The sequence below is a fragment of the Rattus norvegicus genome, chromosome 15, assembly GCF_036323735.1.
Source record: "Rattus norvegicus strain BN/NHsdMcwi chromosome 15, GRCr8, whole genome shotgun sequence".
Lineage (NCBI taxonomy): Eukaryota > Metazoa > Chordata > Mammalia > Rodentia > Muridae > Rattus > Rattus norvegicus.
Window position 1 is genome coordinate 33,835,662 of NC_086033.1, and position 10,673 is coordinate 33,846,334.

The following is a 10,673-nucleotide window of genomic DNA, read 5'->3' on the forward strand; positions in this document are numbered from 1 at the left end:
TAGTCCATCTTCACTATCTAGTCATCAGTTGACGGCCAACTAGGTGGCTTCCATTTCTTAGTTATTTTGAATATGTGGAGATATCCATGTCATAAAATACACAGTCCTTTGGAAAAGGCCTCAGGAGTGTCTTAGCTGGAACGTGTGGTAGTTTTATTTTGGGGGTGGTGTGTCATTGTTCTTGTGGTTGTTGTTATTGGTGGTGATGGTGATGGTGGTGGTAGTGATGATGGTGATGGTAGTAGTGGTGGTAGTAGTGGTGGTGGTGGTGGTGGTGATGGTGGTGGTGATGGTTATTTTTGAGAATCTCCAGGCTGATTTTCAGTGTAGCCGCACCTAGTTTACATTCTGGAGACCAATGTATAGAGCTCCCCTTCTATACATCCATGCTAGCATGTGTTGTTGCCATTCCAAATGATGGCCATTGCACTGGAGTAAAATGAATCTTCAAGTGGCTTTAATCTGGATTTCACTTGGGCTATAGATGCTGAAGACATTTAAAGTATTTCTTACTAGCCCTTTATATTTATTCTCTTGAGACATTTTGTTTGGTTCTGTTGTAGCATGTTTTTAATCCTTTTTTCTTTATTTTTAATTCTTCTTTATCTTTGTAAATTTCTTTGGGAATTTATCTTGTATACAATAGGATCCTGTGTATTTCCCATTTCTTCTATGCAACTTCCACCATATACTCCTTAAAAACCTTTCCCAACTTCATGCCAGAGAGACAGAGAAGAACTCAAGGCCAAGCCCATGGGTAATCTTCTCAATAAACTCATAGAGGAAATATTTCTAAACACAAAAAGAACTATTTCTTTGTTTCCAAGTAAACAGGCCTGGGGAACACAAAAGAAGGGAAATTTATGTGATGTATTATGGTCAAAATGCTAAAACTAAAAAGGCTAAATGTGCTGAAAGCTTCAAGAGAGAAGGACCAAGTGCAACACAGGCACACACTCCATTGATAACTAATTACTTGATGGAAACATTTAAAACCAGGTTGGATTTCTTCTTATAACCCAAAAGTCTAATTAGTGCTTTTCCTATCTGCATGGGTGTGGCTCTATCCATTAGAGGAGGGGTTCTCAGCCTTTGTAGTGCTGTAACCCTTTATACCAGTTCCTCAGGTTGTTGTGGCCCCTAAGGAGAGAAACTCAGATGAAATACAAGACACAGAACTCTAAGATTCTAAGAAAAGACAAACTTATAAATTATGGGCAAGTGTCAACTCAGATTTTTATACCCCACAAAGTTTACTAAAATTGAAGATGACATAAGAACTTTGCATAACCACAGACGCAAATTCAGATTATTACACCCAGCAAAACTATCTATTACAATTGACGGAGAAAGAAAACCATGTCATAATAAAAAGTAAGTCTAAGCAATTTCTGTCCAGCAATACAGCTTTACAGAAGTCACTAGAAGGAAAATTTCATTCTGAGGAGTACAACCACACTTGAGAAAAAACAAGGAATATTAAATAATGCTAAGCTAGTAAGTTAGAGGCATCAGGGCATTGTTGTGTGAGGCACACAATAACACAGCAGAATAACAGGAATCAAGAAACACTGCTCACTGATAATTCTCCAATAGCAATGGTCTCAATTCCCAATAAAGTGATTTAGACCAGTAGAATGGATAGAAATCAGGATCCATCCTATGGCTGCTTCCAAGAAACATGCATCACCACCATAGACAGACATCACTTAGGTTAAAAGGATAGAAAATGCTATTCTAAGCAAAAGGATCCAGGAATCAAACAGGTGTAGCTATTTTAGTATAAGGCAAAACAGACTTCAAATAAAAACTGATCAGAAGAGTTAAGAAAGAACATTACATACCCATCAAAAGAAAATTCCGCCAATAGGACAACTCCATTTTTAATATGTATGTATCAAACGAAGGATACCCAAGTTCATGGAAGAAACTATTACAGCTAAAATCACAATGGCTCTTACAGCATGATAGTGTACTTCAGTACCATACCCTTGCCAAGAGACAGGTCATTACGACAAAAACTAAAGAAAGTAATGTTGGAGTTACTTAATATCATAAATTAAGTAGACCTAATAGACAGCTACAGAACATTCTACCCAAACACTACAGAATGTGCTTTCTTCTCAGTAACCTGTGGAACATTGTTTCTACAAGCAAGACTTTTCTGGATAATTGTGTTGGTGCGTGATAAAAATGGGAAAGTGGGGATCCTTGGGTATACTACATGTGGCTAACTTTCTTCTGAAAAGTACAAGTCTCAGACTGGGGAGGGGTTTTGGATAAGTGGTGCCTCTACACAATTATGACCTCCATTCCACAAGCTTCAAGATGAAGCCTTGGTTTATCAGCCCTTCCTATGGTTTAATACATAAAGGTATGAATGTTATACCACTTTGTTTCTCATCATCCATAGTTGAGGAATCATTGATTTCAGATCCTGAAGAGGTAAGAGAGGAGTCCCTAGTGGGCCTTCCATTGAGGTGATATCCACCCTACTTGATTCTACAGGAGGAGCTCACACAGTTTTAACTCCAGCTCCAAGGGATCCAACACCTTTGGCTTTTAGAGAGCACATACACGAAATCTAGGGTCTCCGATTCAGTCACTCTGGTTTAAGACAGCATAGGTATGTTCAATGAGCTTCATGGAGGCATGTGAAAATGTCTGTTTGTGGTACTATAGCTCCTCAACAGCTTACCAGATATGAGAAAACCATTAGTAGATTGGAGGCTAAGATGTCTGATGGGGCCTGGGTTGCTGTTGAGAACTGATAGATGGACAGACAGATAGTTTCACAGGATCATAAAAGACATACATAAGAGGCTTTACCAAAACCATGAAGGCTTCTCTTAAACATGACCATCATTGACTAACATACTATGATCTTCAGCAATCTCTCAATAAGTTGGCAGCCTTTTTGGAACCTGCCCATATGTGAGCAGTGCACATCCCTGAGATTCTCATTCCAGATTCTGGTTGCTGGGTGCCTCAGGAAAAGACTGCCATCATGCAGGTGGCATTCATAATGAAAGTGGGAAATATTCACCAAGTCCATCCTAGTCTCCTCCTTTCAATCCTTTGCCTCTCTTTCTTCTAGAGAAGTTTCAATGTCTCTAAGGATTGAGACACTTTTTCTTGTTATTATGAGTTTTTACTTTTCCACAGAAGAGCAAGATTTCCAAAAGACTAGAGGTAAGGATCACTCCTGTGTCCCAACAAACTGGCACCCCAGGCTATGGCCTTAAGAATGAAGGCCTCCATTGATCCCCCACCATGTGCTCTTCCCCACAAGGCAATGCAAAATACAACATGAATGGAATTTGAGGGGGAAAGAGAGGCAAGACAGTGCTATAAATATAACATTTTTGCATGAAATTTCTAAAAACAAACATTTAAAGTCAAAAAAATTGTTTCTTTACAAGATGAAGATAAGGATGGCTCTGGTTATTTTTTGCAAGTACATAGGCATCCACCAAAAGAAAAAGGAAGTCAATAAATATAATTTTGGTTTGGACTTGCTACTACAGTTATGGATTAGGTAGTCTTTCCCTAGAAGAATGAGGGTGTTTCTATTCTGGGTTTGAGCTTCTGTACATCACTGTCTTCCATAGTCCCACCAAGTAGGATTGTATTATTCCAAGCATCTACACTCAAGTTGTTCACTATTTAGGGAGCCTTCCTGTGTGATCATTTTTTTCTCAGCCAAATTCCCTTCCAAATACCCAGGGGAGATTTTACTTCTTAGTGAAGGATGAGCCAGATGCAACAACCTTCCTTAGGAAGAGGAAATTGGGCATGTGAAAGATCACTGTCCATAGATACTTCTCTAAAGAAAAGGCTCTTGGCCTTTTTTCCTACTTTGTGACAAAAGTGTCTTCCCAGCGTGTCTACAGTAGGTGTTACCTCCTGCACTCCAATCCCAATGAACAAAATACCATCAGGGTCACATAATCAGGTTCCCTAAAATAGACATTACTACACCCAGTGATGGATTTTGATGTGTTCCCTAGAATATTAACTGCCAGGCATGTGTCATTTTAGCAACAATAAAACGACACCAAGATCATCTCTGGCTAGAGTCACCACCCATTTAAGATTACAATTCTCTACCATTGTTCTTCAGGATGCCAATAGATATCCTGGAGGGAGATGTAGCAGGAATCACCTGGTCTGTATCCTTCAATAATGCATTATTTGCACTGACTCCTGGAGAACTCCATGTATACCAAGGCCCTGTTTTACTTTTTGTTAAAAAGGCAGTTGTGAAGTGTACAGAGCCATATTGGATTTGGGCCTAGCTGCTTTTTGAACTGCATGGTTCAAAGTGACTAGGTGACTCTGGGCTGTTTGGCCACAGAGACTCACCCCTAAGATGACTGCCTTAAGTCTTAAGATTGTTGAATGAAAGCCTCTCCCATGAATTTATGGCACAGGAAGATAACATTCAAGGGATGCCTCAGCTCGAGCAGATACCAGTTATCTCCTGAGTCAACACCCGGTGTCTCCACCGCCTGACCTCTTTGCCTCCAGCTATCACTACCTATATCTGCACCTCCCCCTCCTCTGTGTTTCACAAAGGACACTCCCCCTACCTGAAAGCCTTAAAAGCTGTAACATTCACCCCAATAAACGAGACTTTGACAACAGAACTTTTGTTTGGTCTCCTTCTTCTCTTCACCCCCATTTTGGCCCACAGGTAGAAAGCCTCTTCGGGACCCTGAATAACTGGGTCCCCGCTGGCGGGGACAGTGAAGTTCCCCACGAGTTTCTATCGTAATGTCGCTTCCTGGATCAGGCAACCAGTATGGGAATAATGGCAATTGATAACTATGTCTCTCCTACCTCTTCATTCATGAGTGCAAAATGAGAATGTTCATTTAGGACCTTGTGTGCAGACCATCCCAAGGCCTGTTCTCTAACTGGGCCTGCACAGAAGTATTTAGGGTGTTTACAAAGTATGATCAGGTCAGATCCAACTCTCAGTAATAAAAAAATTAATTAATTAATTTCTCTGAAAGTTCATTGTGTTTTCCTAAATGTGTATTACAATGTCTAACAAATAGACTGTTAGAATCATTAAATTAAGATATTCACTTACCACAGCTGTTCTCAACCTGGGGGTCATGACCACTGTAGGGGTCAAATATAATATATCCTGCATATTGAATATTTTACATTAAAATTCATAACTGTAGCAGAATTATAGTTACAAAGTAGCAACGACATAATTTTGTGGCAGGGGCCACCACAATATGAGGTACTCTATTAAAGGTTCAGACCCTTAGGAACATTGAGAACCATTGACTTAATTAAGGTATTGGTCATGCCTTCTACTCTGTGTATTCAATACACTCTCTAAACACCTTCATTTCTCACAGTCACATTCCATCATCTCCCAATTATTTTAATAAAGATGAGAAATCCTTGCACTGGTCAACACAAACAGGAGTCTTTAGGCTAAACCAGCCCACCACCAGTTCTTGTAAATAAAATGTCCTCCTCTCCCCAATGTGTTCATACACTACAGATACAGGTGCTTGTGTGACAGTGACAGAGGTGAGATTTTACTCATGTGCATCCTGGGCCTCTCTGTATTGTTAAAAGTTTTAGTTTATGTGCTGCTGAAGCGAGCATAGCAGCAATGGTCTCAAAACTGACAACAATACCTGGATGCTTACAAGAAGAGTTCCATGATGCCCAGTTGAGGTCCCCCTCCCTTTGTGTTGCTGTCCTGTCTCCTGGCAGCTTCTTTGAAGGGTTCAGTTGCTACCTTGTCACGGGATCATGGCGTCTCAAGATTTAGCCACAGATTCAACACCACCAAATTCATGAGAATTTCTGATAAGGAAAATAGAGCTTGTCCAAGACAGACCTGTGGTTTCTAGCCCTTCCTTTCTCCCACTTGTGAAGCTATAAAAGCAGGAACCAGGGCAGGACCACAGCAGAAGCTCACCCCAGGCTGCACCACTGGCACAATGCAGGCCCTACTATTCCTGATGGCTCTTCTCTTGCCTTCTGGAGCTGGAGCTGGTGAGTTTGCTCTTCATGTCCCTAACCTCTGAGCTTTCAGCAACTGACCTTAATTCCTTAGCTTTTGTATCAGAGACCCTAACATGAGGGCAAGATTCTAAACTGACATAGTCTAGGGGAAATCTCTAGGTCAACAAAGAATGAAAAACTACTTCCCCATCACGCCATTTCATCAAAGTACTCTGTTTGGATGGGCAGCTCCTCCCTGGCCTTCCCTTAATGTTGAGGAAGACAGAATGAGTGAAGAATGAAATGACTAAAGAAATAGAGAATCAGAAACATTAATGGTCACTGTGTTCTGAAATGAAGGATGATGGTGGACAAGGAGGTGTGGGGAGGAAAGATAAACAGGAGAGAAAAGACCAAAGGACCTGTGGCAGGGCCTGAACCCCATGCGAGGTGGGGTGGGCTTGGAGCAGTCGCTCAGCTTTAGCCCCATATTTCTCTGGCAGTACTGTGTTGGGGGCCCTGCAGGCTTGTGACTGGGGACTGTGTTCTTTGTTCCAGAGGAGATTATCGGTGGTGTGGAGTCTATTCCTCACTCCCGCCCTTACATGGCCCATCTGGACATCGTCACTGAGAAAGGTTTAAGGGTCATCTGTGGTGGGTTTCTCATAAGCCGTCAATTTGTGCTGACTGCTGCACATTGTAAAGGAAGGTAAGAGGCTCCTCTTCCTGTGAAGACATGCATGAGCCAGAGTCACAGAGCAACAGAGCCTCAGGAAAGGCTCCGAGCCCTGTTCATCTCTAGATGGGCTCTTTTTACACAGAGAGGTAAAGAGAGCTCAGGGCCACTCACTGGACCATTCATGTGTCATCTCCATTTCAGAGGTCAGAACTTTAAGCAGGGCTCTGGTCAGGACTAAAATCACAGGTCTTGTTTTGTCCTAGTGGTAGCAGAGATCAGACATGAGCTGGGGTATAAATTAATGTAGAGTGCCTATCAGCCATGTGCAAAGCCATGGGTTCGCTGCACATTGTGTGTACTGAGTGTGGGGTTTGCAAAGAGTTCTCAGTCCTGTGTTTCCCTGAGCCCTAGGTAGTGGTCCTGGGAGCTCCATCTCAAGTCTATGTATGGGTTCTGCCCAGGGATAGAGAAAAAAGAGCCTGGTGCCCCTCTCCTTGGAAGGAGTTCTCCTCATACTACTTTTCATTGCTTATTTCTCTATCGACAGAGAAATCACAGTCATCCTTGGAGCCCATGATGTGAGAAAGCGAGAATCCACACAGCAGAAGATAAAAGTCGAAAAACAAATCATTCACGAAAGTTACAACTCCGTTCCCAATCTTCATGACATCATGTTACTGAAGGTGCTCTCATTTATCTGGTCTTACCTTATTTAAGTCTCCCCTCCTTAACTCTTCCCCTGGCTTAGTCCATTGAAATCTCTCTTGTCCAATCCTTTTCCTCAGAACCCACTCTTGAATTCTATGTGATATGGACCTGCTGTGATAGGACTCATGTCTAAGCATCCTTCTCTGGTTTGCCATCCCTTCTCTCCCTTCCCCAACAGCTTGAAAAAAAAGTTGAGTTGACTCCTGCTGTGAATGTAGTTCCTCTGCCCAGTCCCTCTGACTTTATCCACCCTGGGGCAATGTGTTGGGCAGCTGGATGGGGGAAAACTGGAGTTAGAGATCCTACCTCGTATACACTGAGAGAGGTTGAACTGAGAATCATGGATGAAAAGGCCTGTGTGGACTACAGGTATTATGAATACAAATTCCAGGTCTGCGTGGGCAGTCCCACAACTTTAAGAGCAGCATTCATGGTGAGTACACACTTTCTTTTTCTTCCCCATCTGAGACAGTTTCAGTGAAGGGAATGTGCCAACCAGCTCTCCATGGCAGTGACTAATGCCTATCTTCTTAGTTCCTATCTATGATGCTCTAGAAACTCTCTGTGTCATCACCCTGTGCCCAAGCCCTTCCTACAACCTTCCCATGATGCTAGATACTAGACATGGAGTGAAGGGAGACATGTTGGCATTGGTGCAAGGAGAGAGAGGCTGGAGGGACAGGAATTATTAAGTCCCTAACTTATGACCCATAGGCAGTCAGGACCTCTTACTTCACTCTGGGTTTAACTATCTTTTAGCTTATATTTTCTCATACTTTGTTTTTTCTTACTTGTAGGGAGACTCTGGCGGACCGCTACTGTGTGCTGGTGTGGCTCATGGTATTGTATCTTATGGGCATCCAGATGCAAAGCCCCCTGCAATCTTCACCCGAGTCTCCACATATGTGCCCTGGATTAATGCAGTCATTAATACAAGTAGCTGAAAAGCCTGACCTGCTTGAGACACCCTCCAAGCCTGAGTTCATCTGGTAACTTTTGGTTTTAACACAGCCTGTTTCCAGCATGTGTCTCAGCCTGTCCCTAGCCTGTCTCCAGCTGTCTCTAAGAGGCCCTCAAAGATATACAAGTCTGTGATGATGGATTGTTCCCTGTAAAGCACTTCAATAAAGACATAACTTCCAACAGCTGTGTGACTCCACTCTGCTCTCATTACTCTGCCCCTCTCTGTGCTCAACGGAGAACTGATTTGAGCTACTATCTTGCTATGTTAACCATCTTGACTACTGACTTCCAGGCACACGTGTACCACTGTGGATTACTAAATATTATCTAACATGCATGGCTGCATACAGTAAGATTTCACACCCAGGATAATGTGCCCTGTTCTGTTCTTCTCCACTGTCCTGTCTTTTCATCTTCTCTCTTCTTGTCTCTCAGCTCTTCTGCCCACAAACCCCATGCCCTAAGCACTGCATCTTTCCACACATCATTGCAGTTTCCATGTCTAAGTCAGACATGGCTGTTGATCCTTGTGTCCTCACCACCTACCCTGCCATCATCATCCTCTCAATTTTCCACCTGCAAACTGGAGGACAGCCTGCCCTCAAAAGTCCTTGGACCATGACCGTGACTTCAGCAGTCACAACAGGAGAGCATTAGCACTTTTTGGATCCAGCACAGGGTAGAGCTATCCTGTGCTGGGAAGAGATACTCCAGTCCTTGGCATGTAACTTGTTCTTACTATAGTGCCTCTGCTTCTGAGTCACTCCCATTCAACTGCCATCTTCCCCACATATCCAGCCTTTTAGAAGAATGTGCAAGTTGGATGAACTTCTAAGTAGCCTGTTGTCCACTTACAAGCCAAAGACCCTATTGTTCTTAGTCAAGGGAAACAATGCTTTAACTGCAGGGTTCTGGGGAATCTGATGGGAAGAGACCACACATGAGGTTTGCTACTCCCCGCCTCCCAAGGGGGGTAATGTGATAGGAATGGCCCTCCAGCTACTGTAACATGAAAAATTATTGCCAGTACCAGCCTCAGACGAGAAACTCAGCACTTTCAACCTTCTCCTGACCTGCTTGCAACTCCTTTGTGTTTCCAGCCTCAGCATGGTACGGTAGAGATGTAGGATGATGTCATACAGGTGAAGGCAGGTACAAGATAGAAGGAGGCCTGTCATTGGACGTGAAGTAAGGATGGGCGGAAGAAAAGTTTTAGAGAGAAAGAGTGAGAAAAGAGGAGGATAGAAGCCTTGGGGAGAACATGTTAAGAAGTTAAGAATTCCTCTCTGTACATTTATAGGTTGTTATGAATATTCTTAAGGGATGGATATGTCTAGAGGCTTTGTATGTCTAGGTGGGCAATTATATCTTATCAGTTGGATGAGAGGTTATTGTGTTGTGTGTTCTTTCATGTGGCGATTTAATTGAATTCAGGGGAGTGTGTGGTGGCTACAGACATGTGTATGTCTGGCATGGTGGCAACTAGATGGGTAGAGAGGTTGTTGCCAGGCTCAGGGAGTAGCCATCGACAGTGTGATGTGGGATGGAGCAAAGTGGGTGGGTGGCTTTGCTGACTGAGAGGAAGGTATCTACCAGATATCTTGGGGCTATACGGTGCTGAACCTAGTGCAGTGTAAAAGACAGAATTTTTTAAAAATAATTTTACAGCAACAGATGTAAAGATAACTATCAAAGTTCAAGAATGACTATAAACTCTATTCTAACTCAGGAGGAAGGGATCACTAAAGAAATCTAAAAGGACCTGGTACAATTAAAGAATCTGAGTTGGGTTACTGTTTTGGGTGACTCTTTTGTTTTGTTTTGGTTTACTAACTGTTGTTTATACCTGTGCAGCTAAATGGGTCTCTTCTCATTTTGACTTAGATTTGTGTGCTTTGCACACAGTTTCACGGTACAGTTCAGCCAGACTTTCAACTCATGATCCTTCTGCCTCAGTCTCTCTCCTGCTGGGAACCCCACACACATTCCATCACCCATGGCCTATACAAAAGGCTCAAAAGGTGAAACGCAAAGCAAAGACAATAGCTGTGCCTTTCCTTAGCAGATGTGAATTCTCACTAACCTGCACCCGAGTGCACACGGCCTCTTTACCCCACACTCGAAGGAGGACATGTACTTGGGACAATTTTCCACCCTGAAGCTGGGTAACTGGAGGTGAGGAGAGTGCGATTGTCCCACCCTGCAGCCTGATGCACAGTAATAGGGGAGCAGGAAGAAACCCCTGAAAGCTGGGCTGAGATCTCAGGGCTGAATGGCTTCCAGAAAGGTCACTACTACACATCAAATCCTATCACATATGCCACTGGGGTGAAAGCAGCAGTTG

General features: G+C 43.0%; 1 protein-coding gene across 1 annotated transcript; it reads left to right on the forward strand.

Moving 5' to 3' along the window:
- The first annotated feature begins 5,944 nt into the window (after positions 1-5,944).
- Mcpt1 (mast cell protease 1) lies at positions 5,945-8,513 on the forward strand. Its single transcript, NM_172044.2, has 5 exons — positions 5,945-6,030; positions 6,538-6,688; positions 7,206-7,341; positions 7,545-7,799; positions 8,164-8,513. Exons 1-5 carry the CDS (start codon positions 5,976-5,978, stop codon positions 8,308-8,310), a joined length of 744 nt encoding a protein of 247 aa, NP_742041.1. The 5' UTR covers positions 5,945-5,975; the 3' UTR covers positions 8,311-8,513.
- Positions 8,514-10,673: the final 2,160 nt, after the last annotated feature.

What these genes read in the sequence shown, in the direction of transcription:
- Mcpt1 (NM_172044.2), top strand. Translation starts at nt 5,976, where the DNA reads ATGCAGGCCCTACTATTCCTGATGGCTCTTCTCTTGCCTTCTGGAGCT. An exon ending in GCTGCACATTGTAAAGGAAG is followed by an intron (nt 6,689 to 7,205) that starts GTAAGAGGCTCC and finishes CTCTATCGACAG; the next exon opens with AGAAATCACAGTCATCCTTG. An exon ending in ATGACATCATGTTACTGAAG is followed by an intron (nt 7,342 to 7,544) that starts GTGCTCTCATTT and finishes CTTCCCCAACAG; the next exon opens with CTTGAAAAAAAAGTTGAGTT.